Consider the following 11,838-nt stretch of genomic DNA (forward strand, 5'->3'; position numbering starts at 1 on the left):
CTGGGCTCAGCGACCAACAGACCTGCCCTAAGGATGAAAACACTACACATATAAGCATCTGTAATTCCATTTTACTCAATATACTATATGTTGAGTGTGCACATGCCTATAAAACTCCCTTTGTCAGATCTGATAGAAGATAACAAAGCCTCCCGTCCAGGCGGCCCCCAGGCTGATGTGATTGTAATACAGCCGCCTTGCCACCCAACAAGCACAAATTACAATTGTGTTGTTTCAATCACAGTGGCCATCGGAAGCAGGAAACAAAGTAAAGAGTAAGCTGATGACCAGGCCGTCTATGCTTCAGTCAGCCTCCCTGTGTATGCTGAGCTTGGCTCATGTCTGCTATGTTAAACAAACAAGCACACGGACAGCTTCTGTCACGTGCCGAGCTACATGAAAGGCGCTCTCGGTGCTCGGACGATTCAGCATAAGAACATAAATATTAAAATTGCACGCATGGGCGCTCAGGCTTTAATATGCATAGATGTCATACACCAAGACATACAACATTTTAAGGAACAAATATGGAGCAAAGTGTCTTGTTAACATTAGTGTAGAAAACCTTTATTTATATGAACTGGTGAAAATGGTGAAAATGAAAGGACAAAACCTGAACCTTTGACCCCCTGTGGACCAGATGTTGACGTAATTTATCATCATCTGAAAGACCATTTCACAAGACAACCATCATCAAAACACCAATTGAGATAATATATATTTACCAGCCACTTTATTAGGTATATCTGCTCAACTGCTCCTTACTGCGACTTTCAAATTTGGAGGCGACTCATTAGATTTGCGAATGTAGACATGGTCAAGGATGGGGGCAAAAGGTGGGTCAAGTGACACTAAATGTGTCACAGTTGTTGGTCCTAGACGACTTGGTCTGAGAGTTTCACAAACTGCTGATCTCCTGGGATTTTTCTTCACAACAATCTCTAAGATTTACAGAGAATGGTCTGAAAGAGAGAAAATATCCAGTGACTGAGCAGCAGTTCTCTAGGAGAACTCTTGTTGATATCAGATGTTAGAGAAGAATGGCCAGACTGCTTCAAGCTGAGACGAAGACAACAGTAATACAAACAACCAATCATTACAACCAAGGTATACAGAGGAGCATCCCTGAATAATCAACACATGAAACACTGAAGCAGATGGGCCACAGCAGCAGAAGACCATACCAGGTGCCACACCTGTCAGCTGTAAACAGACAACTGAAGCCAAAATTGGCACACTGTGTCGAGTTCTGATGCAGTGGGTGGCAGGGTAAAGATTTGGTGTAAACAACATGAAAGCATGGATCCATCATGCCTTATATAAGTGGTTTTTAGGCAGGATAACATGTCATGTAATAGATTTGAAGGCAACAAAGGTGGTGTAACCTTGTGATGCTATCATATCAATATGGACCACAGTCTCTGAAGAATGTTTCCAGCACCCTGTTGAATCTATTCCACAAAGAATTGAGGCACTTCTAATGGGAAAATGGTGAATGGTGAGTGTACTTTATAACTCCAAGTGACTTCCGGAGACTTGAAGAATCAACGTGCTAAGGCACGTCAAAGTATTTTCCCAAATGCATTTACTATGTTACGTTTATCCAATTTGTCACCTCTCTGTAATTCTTTTATTTACTGTATTATTCCAAACAGAAGGTTGAAACACCTACAGAAAAAATACACTAAATTATTCACGAGTATAATCATAAATAAAGCTAGTGTTGTTCTCACTCTTGCAAAATTTTCTAAGACTGCTTGGCTAAAGGCAAGGGGACAGTTCGGTGTTGTAGGGAGGAGGAGGTGGTGGAGGAGGAGGTGGTGAAGGAGGAGGCGTGTAGCTTTGTTTAAATGCTTCCTTTGGCTCAGACCGGAGCAGGTAATATATTTCCTTTAGCATCACTCTTTTCCCATCTCCTCACATTAGCTGTAATCAAGCTGTATTCTTCTTTTCACCCAATCTTTCAGGGGCTGGAAGCAGTAAGAACACTGACCTCATGCAGCTTAACATTCATCATGCACCACAGAATGCAATTCAGCTTAAATTAAGACCCTGTGAAGCAGCTGAGCTTTATCTGCAAAAGCAACCATCAAGACACGCAGGAAACTTAGAGTCACCACAGCACATCAGAAGTGGCTCACACAGTCTGATGTCTGATGCCACCAGTAACAAGATACACCTTAAACAATCGTTCAGCACTGCAGTAAAACTAGGAGGAAAAAAATAAGCACATATGCCTGGAAGAACATTCAGGCGAACTGTTTGTATGACCAACAAACTGCAAAATACAGAAATGATCATCTGTCTCGATTGTGTGAATTTTGACCGCTGGCTAACTCAGCACATCTAACAATAGAAGATCCATGTATTGATGCTAATGCTGTAAATCACTTTTCTGTTTTTTTAGATGAAGTTCTGTACAAGAAACACTGCAAGGACGGGAGACATCTCAGCGTAGGACATATATCATTTAGAGAGCTTCAACTTTAAACTACCCATTATCCTTTTTTTCCTACACAAAAATACCAATTACCTTGAGAAAATTTTAAAAAGCCTCAAAATTACATATGCAAACTTACCACATTAAAACCACAATGAGCACTGGAGAACTCAGAAAAGTGCCTGGTAAGATCCTTGCCTTTTAACAGCTGTACCTGTGATGCTGCAAAATAATACTTACAAGCCCAAGTCTTAAAGTTAGATTTAAACACTTATACTGTAATATTATTAGTTAGAAAATACAAGAATGGACCGTCAAACAAGCAACAAAGAGGACCAAGGTTGAGCAGAAAGCATTTCAGTGCCATTATCTAAGGAATGTATCTATCATGGGTGTGACGCCCTTCACAAACCTGAGTTTGAAACTGGTGCTGTGGGAAACTCTTTCCAAATATAGACACTCATTAATTTAAAAAAATCAGAAGCCTCGAAAAAATAGTATCTGTTTATCTTCATGCGCCAAACAGCATCTTCACCATCACTTTGCAGTGAGTCTTTATATTAAGTAACAAACAAGACCAGAAAGATCCAAGAGTGAGATAAGACAATCTGGACACCAGATACAGAAGCTCGAAAATCTAATTTGAGACGAACCGAACTGAAGAGGTCGCCCGGGGGCAGAGGTGAAATGTGTATCCCCGTTGAACTTCCGCGTGAGCATACACACAGCCAAATTAAAGTATCCAGCCACACACAGCTTCTGATGGTCAGTGTGCTGGAACAGACACAGCCTATAACTTAACCTGCTGATGCCCTTTGGTCCCAAAGGAAATGGGCTGTCTCTCTCTCAGGAACCCAGCCCAGCTGAGGGGGAGGTGAGTGACGAGAGGAACTTCTACACAGCATGGCACCCACCGGATCACAGTAGCAGGAGACAGAAAGACGAGTGAGATATTTCTGACTGAAGCGGTCCATGAACATTATGTTTGTCTTTAATTTACAGTATTTAAACGTTTTATACTGAATGTTACTGCCCAGTTTTATACTTACACTGAATGACTGCTGAAATGATGCTAGTGTGAGTGAAAACACAAGGCTGGAGAGAGAGTTTCTCCTCAGAGCTACACTTCCATCTAGTGGTCAAAAGGGATAAACCAACCACTCATAAGTCAAAATCAGACGGAGCACTAGCAGAAGGTTACAGTAAAAGAATTGGACAGATTTTTTCCTCCAGAGGCCCAACAATAAATTCATAACCCAACCTTCGCTGATCCACAGGTGGTGTACACCACCTACGCTCTGGAGAGCGCTCAGCTCAATTCGTCACAGTTTTCAGATTTAACATTTCAGCTGCAACAAGAACAAGCTAGGACAGGTGGCTGTTCTCTGACTTTAAGCAGCCCCCTCAGTTACTCACAAATTAAATGATAACTGGAAACCAGCGTGTGCTGCCTTTGAGCTACCCACTCAGCTGATAAGGCGCTGCTTTGTCTTCAAATGATCAAAAGCGGTCTGAATTTTCTGTTTATCACTAAAATGAGAGAAGTTAGTTCCTATGGACACATTTATTCCATAGCATTTTCAAATCTTACTTTGAGACTTTGATATCTGAGATGTGCCACAAATCGTAATGACCCAGATAATTTCTGTACTCTGCAACAAGTATAGACGGAGCAAAACGAGGCACATACCTCCCACAGAGACCTAAACTCCCTCTGCTCGATGCGTAGGAGCTCACTGAATTCCCGTGTAATGATGGTAGCATGTCGGGGAGTGTTATCCAGGATTGACTCCCCAAAGGCCGTTCCCGTCCCCAGTGTGCATATAGTAACAGCATCCTACATGAGACACACCAACATCACACACATTCCTCTTAGATCATTCCTTCATTGGGATTAAAAACTTTCAACTAGATGAGAATGCTGTGAAGTTCAAATGTAATATTCTTAGCAAATGAATTTATGCCGATCGCACAACTCTCGAAGGTTAAAGAACTCCTGAACACTCCATACACTCAACAAGATACAAACATATCACTCCAGTAAGCACCCAGACAAATAGGCTAAGGTGTGCAAAGTTCCACTGTTAACAAATGGTCAGTAATATTCCCTCATCTAACTTTTATTTTTCAAGTCTGATGAATTTCAGGTGGAGCTTTGCTTACAAAGTTACCGAGATCTTCACAGAAAGAGTAATTCAGCTTTGGGTGCAAATTTGGAGCATTAGTGTGTGAAGCTAAGATTGATTAAGATGAGTGTGATCTTGTGTGATACGTATGAAAGAAGAGAGCGATTTCTTTTAATTATCAATTACTTCATCAGCCTTCATTTTAATCTGGGGCTTTATGTAATGCTCGTGAAATTATACCTGATAACTTGATGTCTCGGACACCTTTACATCCAGCGAACCTGAGAGAACAGCATACCAGCACGTGCCAATATCTCCTTGTCGAAATACTGGGAAGAAAAAAAAAAACAGTTTGAGAAAATAAAATAAAAATAGATGCACCGTCTTGTCCTCAGATTAGTTTCAGAGCTTTCACCTACTGGTGATGCCTTTCTCCAAGCACTCGTAAAATCCGCACAGGCATATCTGCTGCAGCAAACTGGGGTGGAATCTCTCAAAGGCCTTCACATTTTTCAGCCGTGCCAGGATTATGTCAACATCTGCCCCCGAGCGCTCTGCTGGTCTGGAGAAATACAAAGAACAGCGTGATGTACAGTTAACTAAAAATCTACATGAAAAGCTAACTGCAGAGCTGCAGAGCCTGCATCATTCAAAGCAACTGAACCTTTTTTTAAGTAAAGTTTACTTTGAACTCTGAAACATGAAGTCTGCAGAAGACACCATTAAATTCTAACACTGTACTATTCTATTTAACAAACTTGAAAGTCAATATTTGGTATGACCACATTTATTCTTCAATACAGCCTCAAAATCTCTGACAAATTCTTTCTTGTAATTAAGTAGTCTTTGGGAATAGTTTTCCAGGTTTCTCGAAAGCTCTTGTTTGGATGTTGGACAACTATTGCTCAAGAGCACCTTAAAAATTAAAAGAAAGTCTCAAGACTCTTGCATGGGTTATTTTAAGCTGTGGATCATGCAAACCTATTTTAACTGAGTCCAGGAATAAAAATATAGCAATTAACAGAATATGTACTCTTTAATAAAAGCACACCAAATTTAGTTTGAGATTATCTCTCGCATCTGTCTCATTTAGAACAATTTGTTTTTATTCTACAGTCAGATTTTTGTTGAACCAATAATTTCGTTCCTCTCAAACAATAACTGTCAATTTCCCAGTGTGCACGGCTGCTGCATTCATGAGTTGCATTGCAGCAATAAGAAAGGCTTTATTTCCAAAGTTGCACAGACCTTAGAGTAAAAATTTCTTTTGTTCTTTTATTTAAATTGAAAAGCCTGACCCAGTTTTGACTCCATTTTTAATGGCACGTTCAAACTGAATATCATTTGTTATTGCACTAATCCCTGCACTGAATTTTTACCTCTCTGTTCTGTGCCTGTCTCACTTTTGTTACACTCAGTCCAGAGCCTCTGATGTAACTGGTGGGTGGATAAACTGCAGCTTACATCACCTTTGAAACAAGGTCCGGCTTTTGAAAAAAAGTGAAACCAAACATTATCAATAATTCAAAGATGGAAACAACCTTTGTGCTTTTGTTTTTTGAAAATGTACTGCTCTATAGTTTTACAATACACTAACTAACAGCTTGCGGGGAAAAAAAAGACTTTTCATCGTGTATTCCCTGGAAACCTTTAACCTCACATTATGCCTCTATAATTGTATGTACTCCTTGATAAGACCCTATGTTCAGCAGTGCAGCCGCTTTGAATGTATTCTGTTTTTCTACCCTGCATTATCATAATCAGGACAAGGCAAGAGAAAGAGAGACTGCGAGAAAGAGCGAGATGTGTGGGAGCCTGACTTTCAAAGCCAGTGTCTGTTTGAAAACTGACCTAGATGAAAAAAACAGAAAGAACAGAGAAAAAAGCAGAAAGTGCCAGTTTGACGTGCAAGTGAGAAACGATTATCTTCATCATGCAAGCTTGTTACAATTTGTACAATGCAAACAATGATCAACCTAATGACCAGTAATCCAACCTGAGATGTCAAATAATGAGCGTATTGATGAGTGAGATGTAATTTGTCTGTGAGCTTAGTTCAGGAAATGACACAACTGCTTTTCGTATTCACCAATCTTTTCCAAACTGTTAAATAATCAAGCAGTTTGGATAAACTTAGATGTCTATCATCCACTGAATTTCAATGTAAAAGTGTCAAATGAATGATAGGGTGACTCATGGATGCTGTTTGCTGTTTGGAAAAGGTGAGTCACCCAAGAACCATTTGACTTGAGGGACACAGGTGGCTTCTACAAGCAAGCAGAGGATATTACTGTGTAAACACGTCTGGCACCCTGTGTCACTTTGCTGTGTGTAGCTGTTGTACTTTGGACCTTTTGATATATGCTGCACCCCTTATTGTCATCATCCTGTAGATCAATAGTAAGCAACCCACTAACACCTGAGCTGCATCCAGTATATACTTGCATATTGGCCAAACTGTCTAAGCATGTAAATGTAAAAAATAATGTAAAAAAAAAAAAAAACATGCAGTAAGAATTAAAATAGATAGATAGATAGATAGATAGATAGATAGATAGATAGATAGATAGATAGATAGATAGATAGATAGATAGATAGATAGATAGATAGATAGATAGATAGATAGATAGATAGATAGATAGATAGATAGATAGATAGATGTGGCCGTGGCCAAAACAGACTAAAGGGCCACATCTCTGTGACAAAACCATCAACACAACAAATGGTGAAGCCAGCCTGCCTGCAGTTTTTCTGACTTCATAGTGTAGAGGTTAACACATTCACCTAATAAGTGAAAGATCCCTGTTTGATCCAGCAGAAGATAGAAAGAGTCAAGGAGGGGCAATCGTTAAAAAAAAATCTATGAGGTTAAACACACAGAGTTACCTGCTGTGGTGACTGTTTGTGAATAAGGGAGCAGCAGAAAGAAGCAGTACTTTATATGAGTCCTCAGTAATACTTGTACATGGCTGCCATGTTGGCACAATCAAGTCAAAAGAGCACAAGATTGAAAAGTTGACTGATTTTCCTGCAGCATTATGCCAAGCAGAAAAAAGATTTTTGCTAGCTGAAGGACTCCAATATAGTTAATGGTCATAGCTTGGCCACCCTTGCAATAATCCTCTATGTCCGCCTGCATTCAGCAATTTCATTACTGCTCACGGCAAAAGTTGCAGAACAAATTTCTCTCAAATAAAAAAGTACTATACATTATAACCATGACACATATTAAATATCTTTTAATGTCTTATTATAATGATATCAGTATTTGATCTTTGATCTTCCAGTAGTCACAGAAAGCAGTTTGCTGCTGATTATTACAATAATCCCAGATAGTGAGCAATTGAAGTAAGTAGAATGCATCAAAGAGCCAAGTAATTGGCAAGTAATTTGACATAATTAATAAATCCCAGTCTGAAGCTGATGCCTTTGCTTTCCCCAACTCTACAGCTAAGTGGATCACTGTGCGTGACTCCTTTAGTCAACAGTGAGGTCAGAGGCTGTAGGAAAGGTAACCTTGGCGCGTCCAAGGATGCACTAACTCAAGCTGTGATCGGACTCACGACGTCCTAATTCCGTTTATTTGAATGTTTAAATGCAGCCACTGAAACACAACGCCCAAGTTCCTTACAGGATAAAAATCCAAATCGCGATATTTCCTCGTTAATTCATCGCTCTTACACTAGCCTGAGATGGGTCGGGTGAAATGGTATAAAGTGATTACCTCTTATCCAGACAAATCATCCACTCGGCAGATTCCGAGGAATGTGAAGAAGTGTGCGCTGCTACCATCTTGCGATCCTGCTGTTGCTGCTGCTGCTGCTAATGCGGAGGAGAGGGCTGGACCAACGACAGCAGCTTCATCTGCCTTCACTCACTCACTGCTGACAGTCCTCGCTGTCCCTCCTTACCTGGGCGGGAGCAGCGTGGACGAAAAACAGCCCACGCTGACGGGTTTTATGCAGCTGTAGTGAAAAGCTATGTTGTTAAGAAAGAAAATCTCAAACTGAGGACGGCAACAGTTTTCAGCAGAGATGTGGCTGGGGGGAAACAGAGCTCGGTCACTCATTATTTTTTTCAGCAATGGAGGTCAGTTTCTGCTATTAGGCACATGCAGGTAAAATGAACGCAGTCTCATAGATCAGTATGTCCCAGTGTTCGTGTTAAGATCAAACTGTTGCTTGGAATTTTCCAGTCATTTCATTTTTAGAGCTGTTGAACTTACACCGAGAGCTGTAAATAGAAGCAGCTTTTGTTGCTTGAATGAGGTGAGTCAGCACAAAGTGGCACTTCTCTACTGAAGGATACTGTTGCAAAGGTGAGGTGGAGGGCATACAGGTGACCTGTGATTGGTCGTAATCACATTAATGTTCATAAGTATTTAGACAGTGATAAAGCTTTTGTAGTTTTGCTTCTGTGAACCGCCACAGATGGTTTAAAATCAAACAATCGAGATGTGATTGAAGTGCAGACTTTCAGCTTTGATTTATTGGTTTTTACAGACCTTATTTTCTGAGTTTCCCCATTTTCAGAAGATCAAAATTAGTTGGAAAATTGACTGAAAAGCAGCTCCATGGCTAGGTGAGACCTGTTGTTCAGTTTTCCACTGGCATTTTCAATATGAGGTCCAAAGTGATGCAAAAATAAACCAACAGCAAACCACTTTAATTTTTTTTATAAACAGAATGGAATAACAGGTTGACTAAACAACAACAAAAGACCCGGAAGACCACAGAATAACGTGTGATGTTACAGCTGATAGAAGTAGCAGGATGAACTCTGAAGTGTACAGGGATATAAGCTCCACTCAGATTCAGGCAAATGCTGAAAAACTAACCAGACAGCTCTTCACAGTGCAAATGGACAAAGAGCCAAAGTCGCAAAGGCAACCCAAGATTTCTCAGGGCAAAGAAATGGGATAGTCTTCGACGGCCAAGCCAGTCACCTGATCTAACCCAGTGGAGCATGCTGTTCAGACATTTAACACAAAACTGAATGGAGAGACACCCACAAACAAGCAGCATCCAAAGGTTGCTTTACAAAAGGCCTAATGAAGCACCTCAAGGGAGGAAACACAACATTTGGTGAAATCCATAGATTCTGGACTTCACGCAGTCATTGACTGGAAATGTTAGGATATGTATTTAAAACAATCCCTTATTTATTTAATATTTGTTTAATTTTGAGGGTCTGTCAATGGAGGTCTGTGCATAGAAATAGCTACCACCTAAACAGTTTAAGTTAAATCCCTTTAATTTAAGCTGAAATTCTGCACTTAAATCACATTTTGATTGTCTGATTTAAAATCACTGTGATGGTGTAAAGATGCAAAATGGCAACAAAATCTTTTTTTTCTTATAGATTGTGGACCTGATCAATTACAGACTACATACAGTCAAGTCCAAAACACTGAAGCAAACTATCTGAGTACACATGGCTGTTTTAACTGACTGCAGCACGCCTCTCATCCCTGTATAGTGGATGACATTTCCAACATATCAAAGTGGGAACATTTTCATAATAGCCATGAGAAAATTGGGCTTTGTTATGACAAGCCACATAATAAAAAGCCCATTGCTTTACTTCAGTTACCCTGGCAACAAAGTACCTCATAGAAAGAAAAACCAAGCCTCTGTAATTATTTTCTTTTCCATCATCTGATGCTCAGATACCTTGGTACCTAAGTTACAGGCTTATGTTTATTTATTTATTTATTTATTTACTTAATTTTTACTGAACAAAAGTCATCAGCACTAAAAGGCATAAAAGAATACTCTTCCTAAAAAAAGATTTTTGTCTCTAATCTCAAGTAAAGAAAGTTTCATCCACAAGTTGACTAAATCATAATAAAAGTAGGGCTTCTAAGTATAGTCCTGTTTCCATCATTTAACTAAATATTTAGCTAATGCCTTTCAGGGTGGGATTAACAGGAGGTAGTGAGGTTTGGATAGTTTGAGAGAAACACCAAACAAGAAGCAGTCCAAGAGTAAAACCCTCGACCAGAGCAGGAATAATATTGTACTTTCTATATATTCATTTTGTTTTACGTTAAGATGTTTGTAGTGCAGTAAAAATAAGTGCAAAGATTTACTTGGCCTTTTGAAATCTGTGACTACTGGAAGATTTAATATAACTGATATAATTTTGAGTACAATTACTTTTTTATTTTTTTTTTTTTTTTTACTTGAGTAGATACAGTAAATACCGAGCATTCATCTTCCCGTTTAGTAAAGTTCATTTATTAAAATTATATTTAATAAATATCAAGTGATTTTTTGTTATCACAAGTTAATTTTTTTCAATTAATAATTATTATTATTATTAAGAAATATTGTACATTTATTCATATTATTACATACTTAAATGGTTATAACGTCTTATTGTAATACACACAACAAAGCCATAATAAAATGAATCAGCTTTTCTCCAAATGTATCCCATGCCAGCATGTTCTTGTCAGTCTGACAACTATTGTCATTTCAAATAACTCTATGTAGCATTATTATCACTTTGACCTTCAGATCATCTGTTGATGTTGAAGGAGAGGTCAGAGGTCAAATGTTAATTTTTGACCAACAAATCATTAAGTTGACCTTGGTGACCTTGGTGGGTGAAAGACAAATTTCAATTTTCAACAAAGTGTTAATATGACCCAACCCTACAAGATTTTTTTTTTTTATCAGAATTCATTCAAAACTCTTTTTTTTTACAGACAGAGTAATGACACGCTTGCAAACACTGCATAACCTTCTTTGTGGGGATAGCATTACATAAATAATAAGGCAGTGATAAAAATGGAAGATCTTAAAGATAAAGGAAATGTTTCGAAACATCAGATCTGCACCCAACACCGGTTCCAAAGTGGTTCTCCTTCAGGAGAATTTCACCAAGCCAATATTTAAAATCCAGTTCCTTTACCAACAGCAAGATGGCAGCATTTGTTCTAAGAAAACACCTAAGAACAGATGAATCCGGGCACAAACCTATTCGATTCCTGGAGCAGAGAAAAGGGAAGTGCACTCAGTCTTGTTTTGATTTTAAAAATGTAGGCGTCTAACCAAAGGGAGCTGTGCCCTGCACCTGAAGGAAACTTTTAGGTGTTTCTCTGTCTGTTTCTGATCTTTCAGTGGACCTTAAATTAAGATTGCGTTGTCAGCCCACATGTTTTTCTTCCCAGTGAGCTGAACTTACATGTCTTGCCCTTTCTTGTTAAAATAAATAGCTGAGGTGTGAGGCTGAGTTCAGGCCAGGGCATGCATAACACAAAACACA

General features: G+C 39.1%; 1 protein-coding gene across 3 annotated transcripts in view; it reads right to left on the reverse strand.

Annotated features, from left to right (window-relative positions):
- Positions 1–8,442, reverse strand: part of rapgef4a (Rap guanine nucleotide exchange factor 4a) — a 36,114-nt gene extending 27,672 nt beyond the window's left edge. For 2 of the 3 annotated variants that reach the window (XM_004557738.5, XM_004557737.5), the window contains exons 1-4: positions 8,291–8,442; positions 4,986–5,128; positions 4,807–4,895; positions 4,131–4,277 (exon numbers count right to left, since the gene is read on the reverse strand). In XM_004557738.5, the coding sequence (XP_004557795.1) occupies positions 4,131–4,277; positions 4,807–4,895; positions 4,986–5,128; positions 8,291–8,358 (447 nt within the window). In that variant the 5' untranslated portion in view covers positions 8,359–8,442. Of the gene's footprint in view, positions 1–3,093; positions 3,203–4,130; positions 4,278–4,806; positions 4,896–4,985; positions 5,129–8,290 lie in introns of those variants that run through there. The other variant, XM_004557740.3, reaches the window with a different exon arrangement.
- Between the last annotated feature and the right edge of the window lie 3,396 nt (positions 8,443–11,838).

This window comes from Maylandia zebra, linkage group LG16 (genome assembly GCF_041146795.1).
Source record: "Maylandia zebra isolate NMK-2024a linkage group LG16, Mzebra_GT3a, whole genome shotgun sequence".
In the NCBI taxonomy this organism is placed as follows: domain Eukaryota; kingdom Metazoa; phylum Chordata; class Actinopteri; order Cichliformes; family Cichlidae; genus Maylandia; species Maylandia zebra.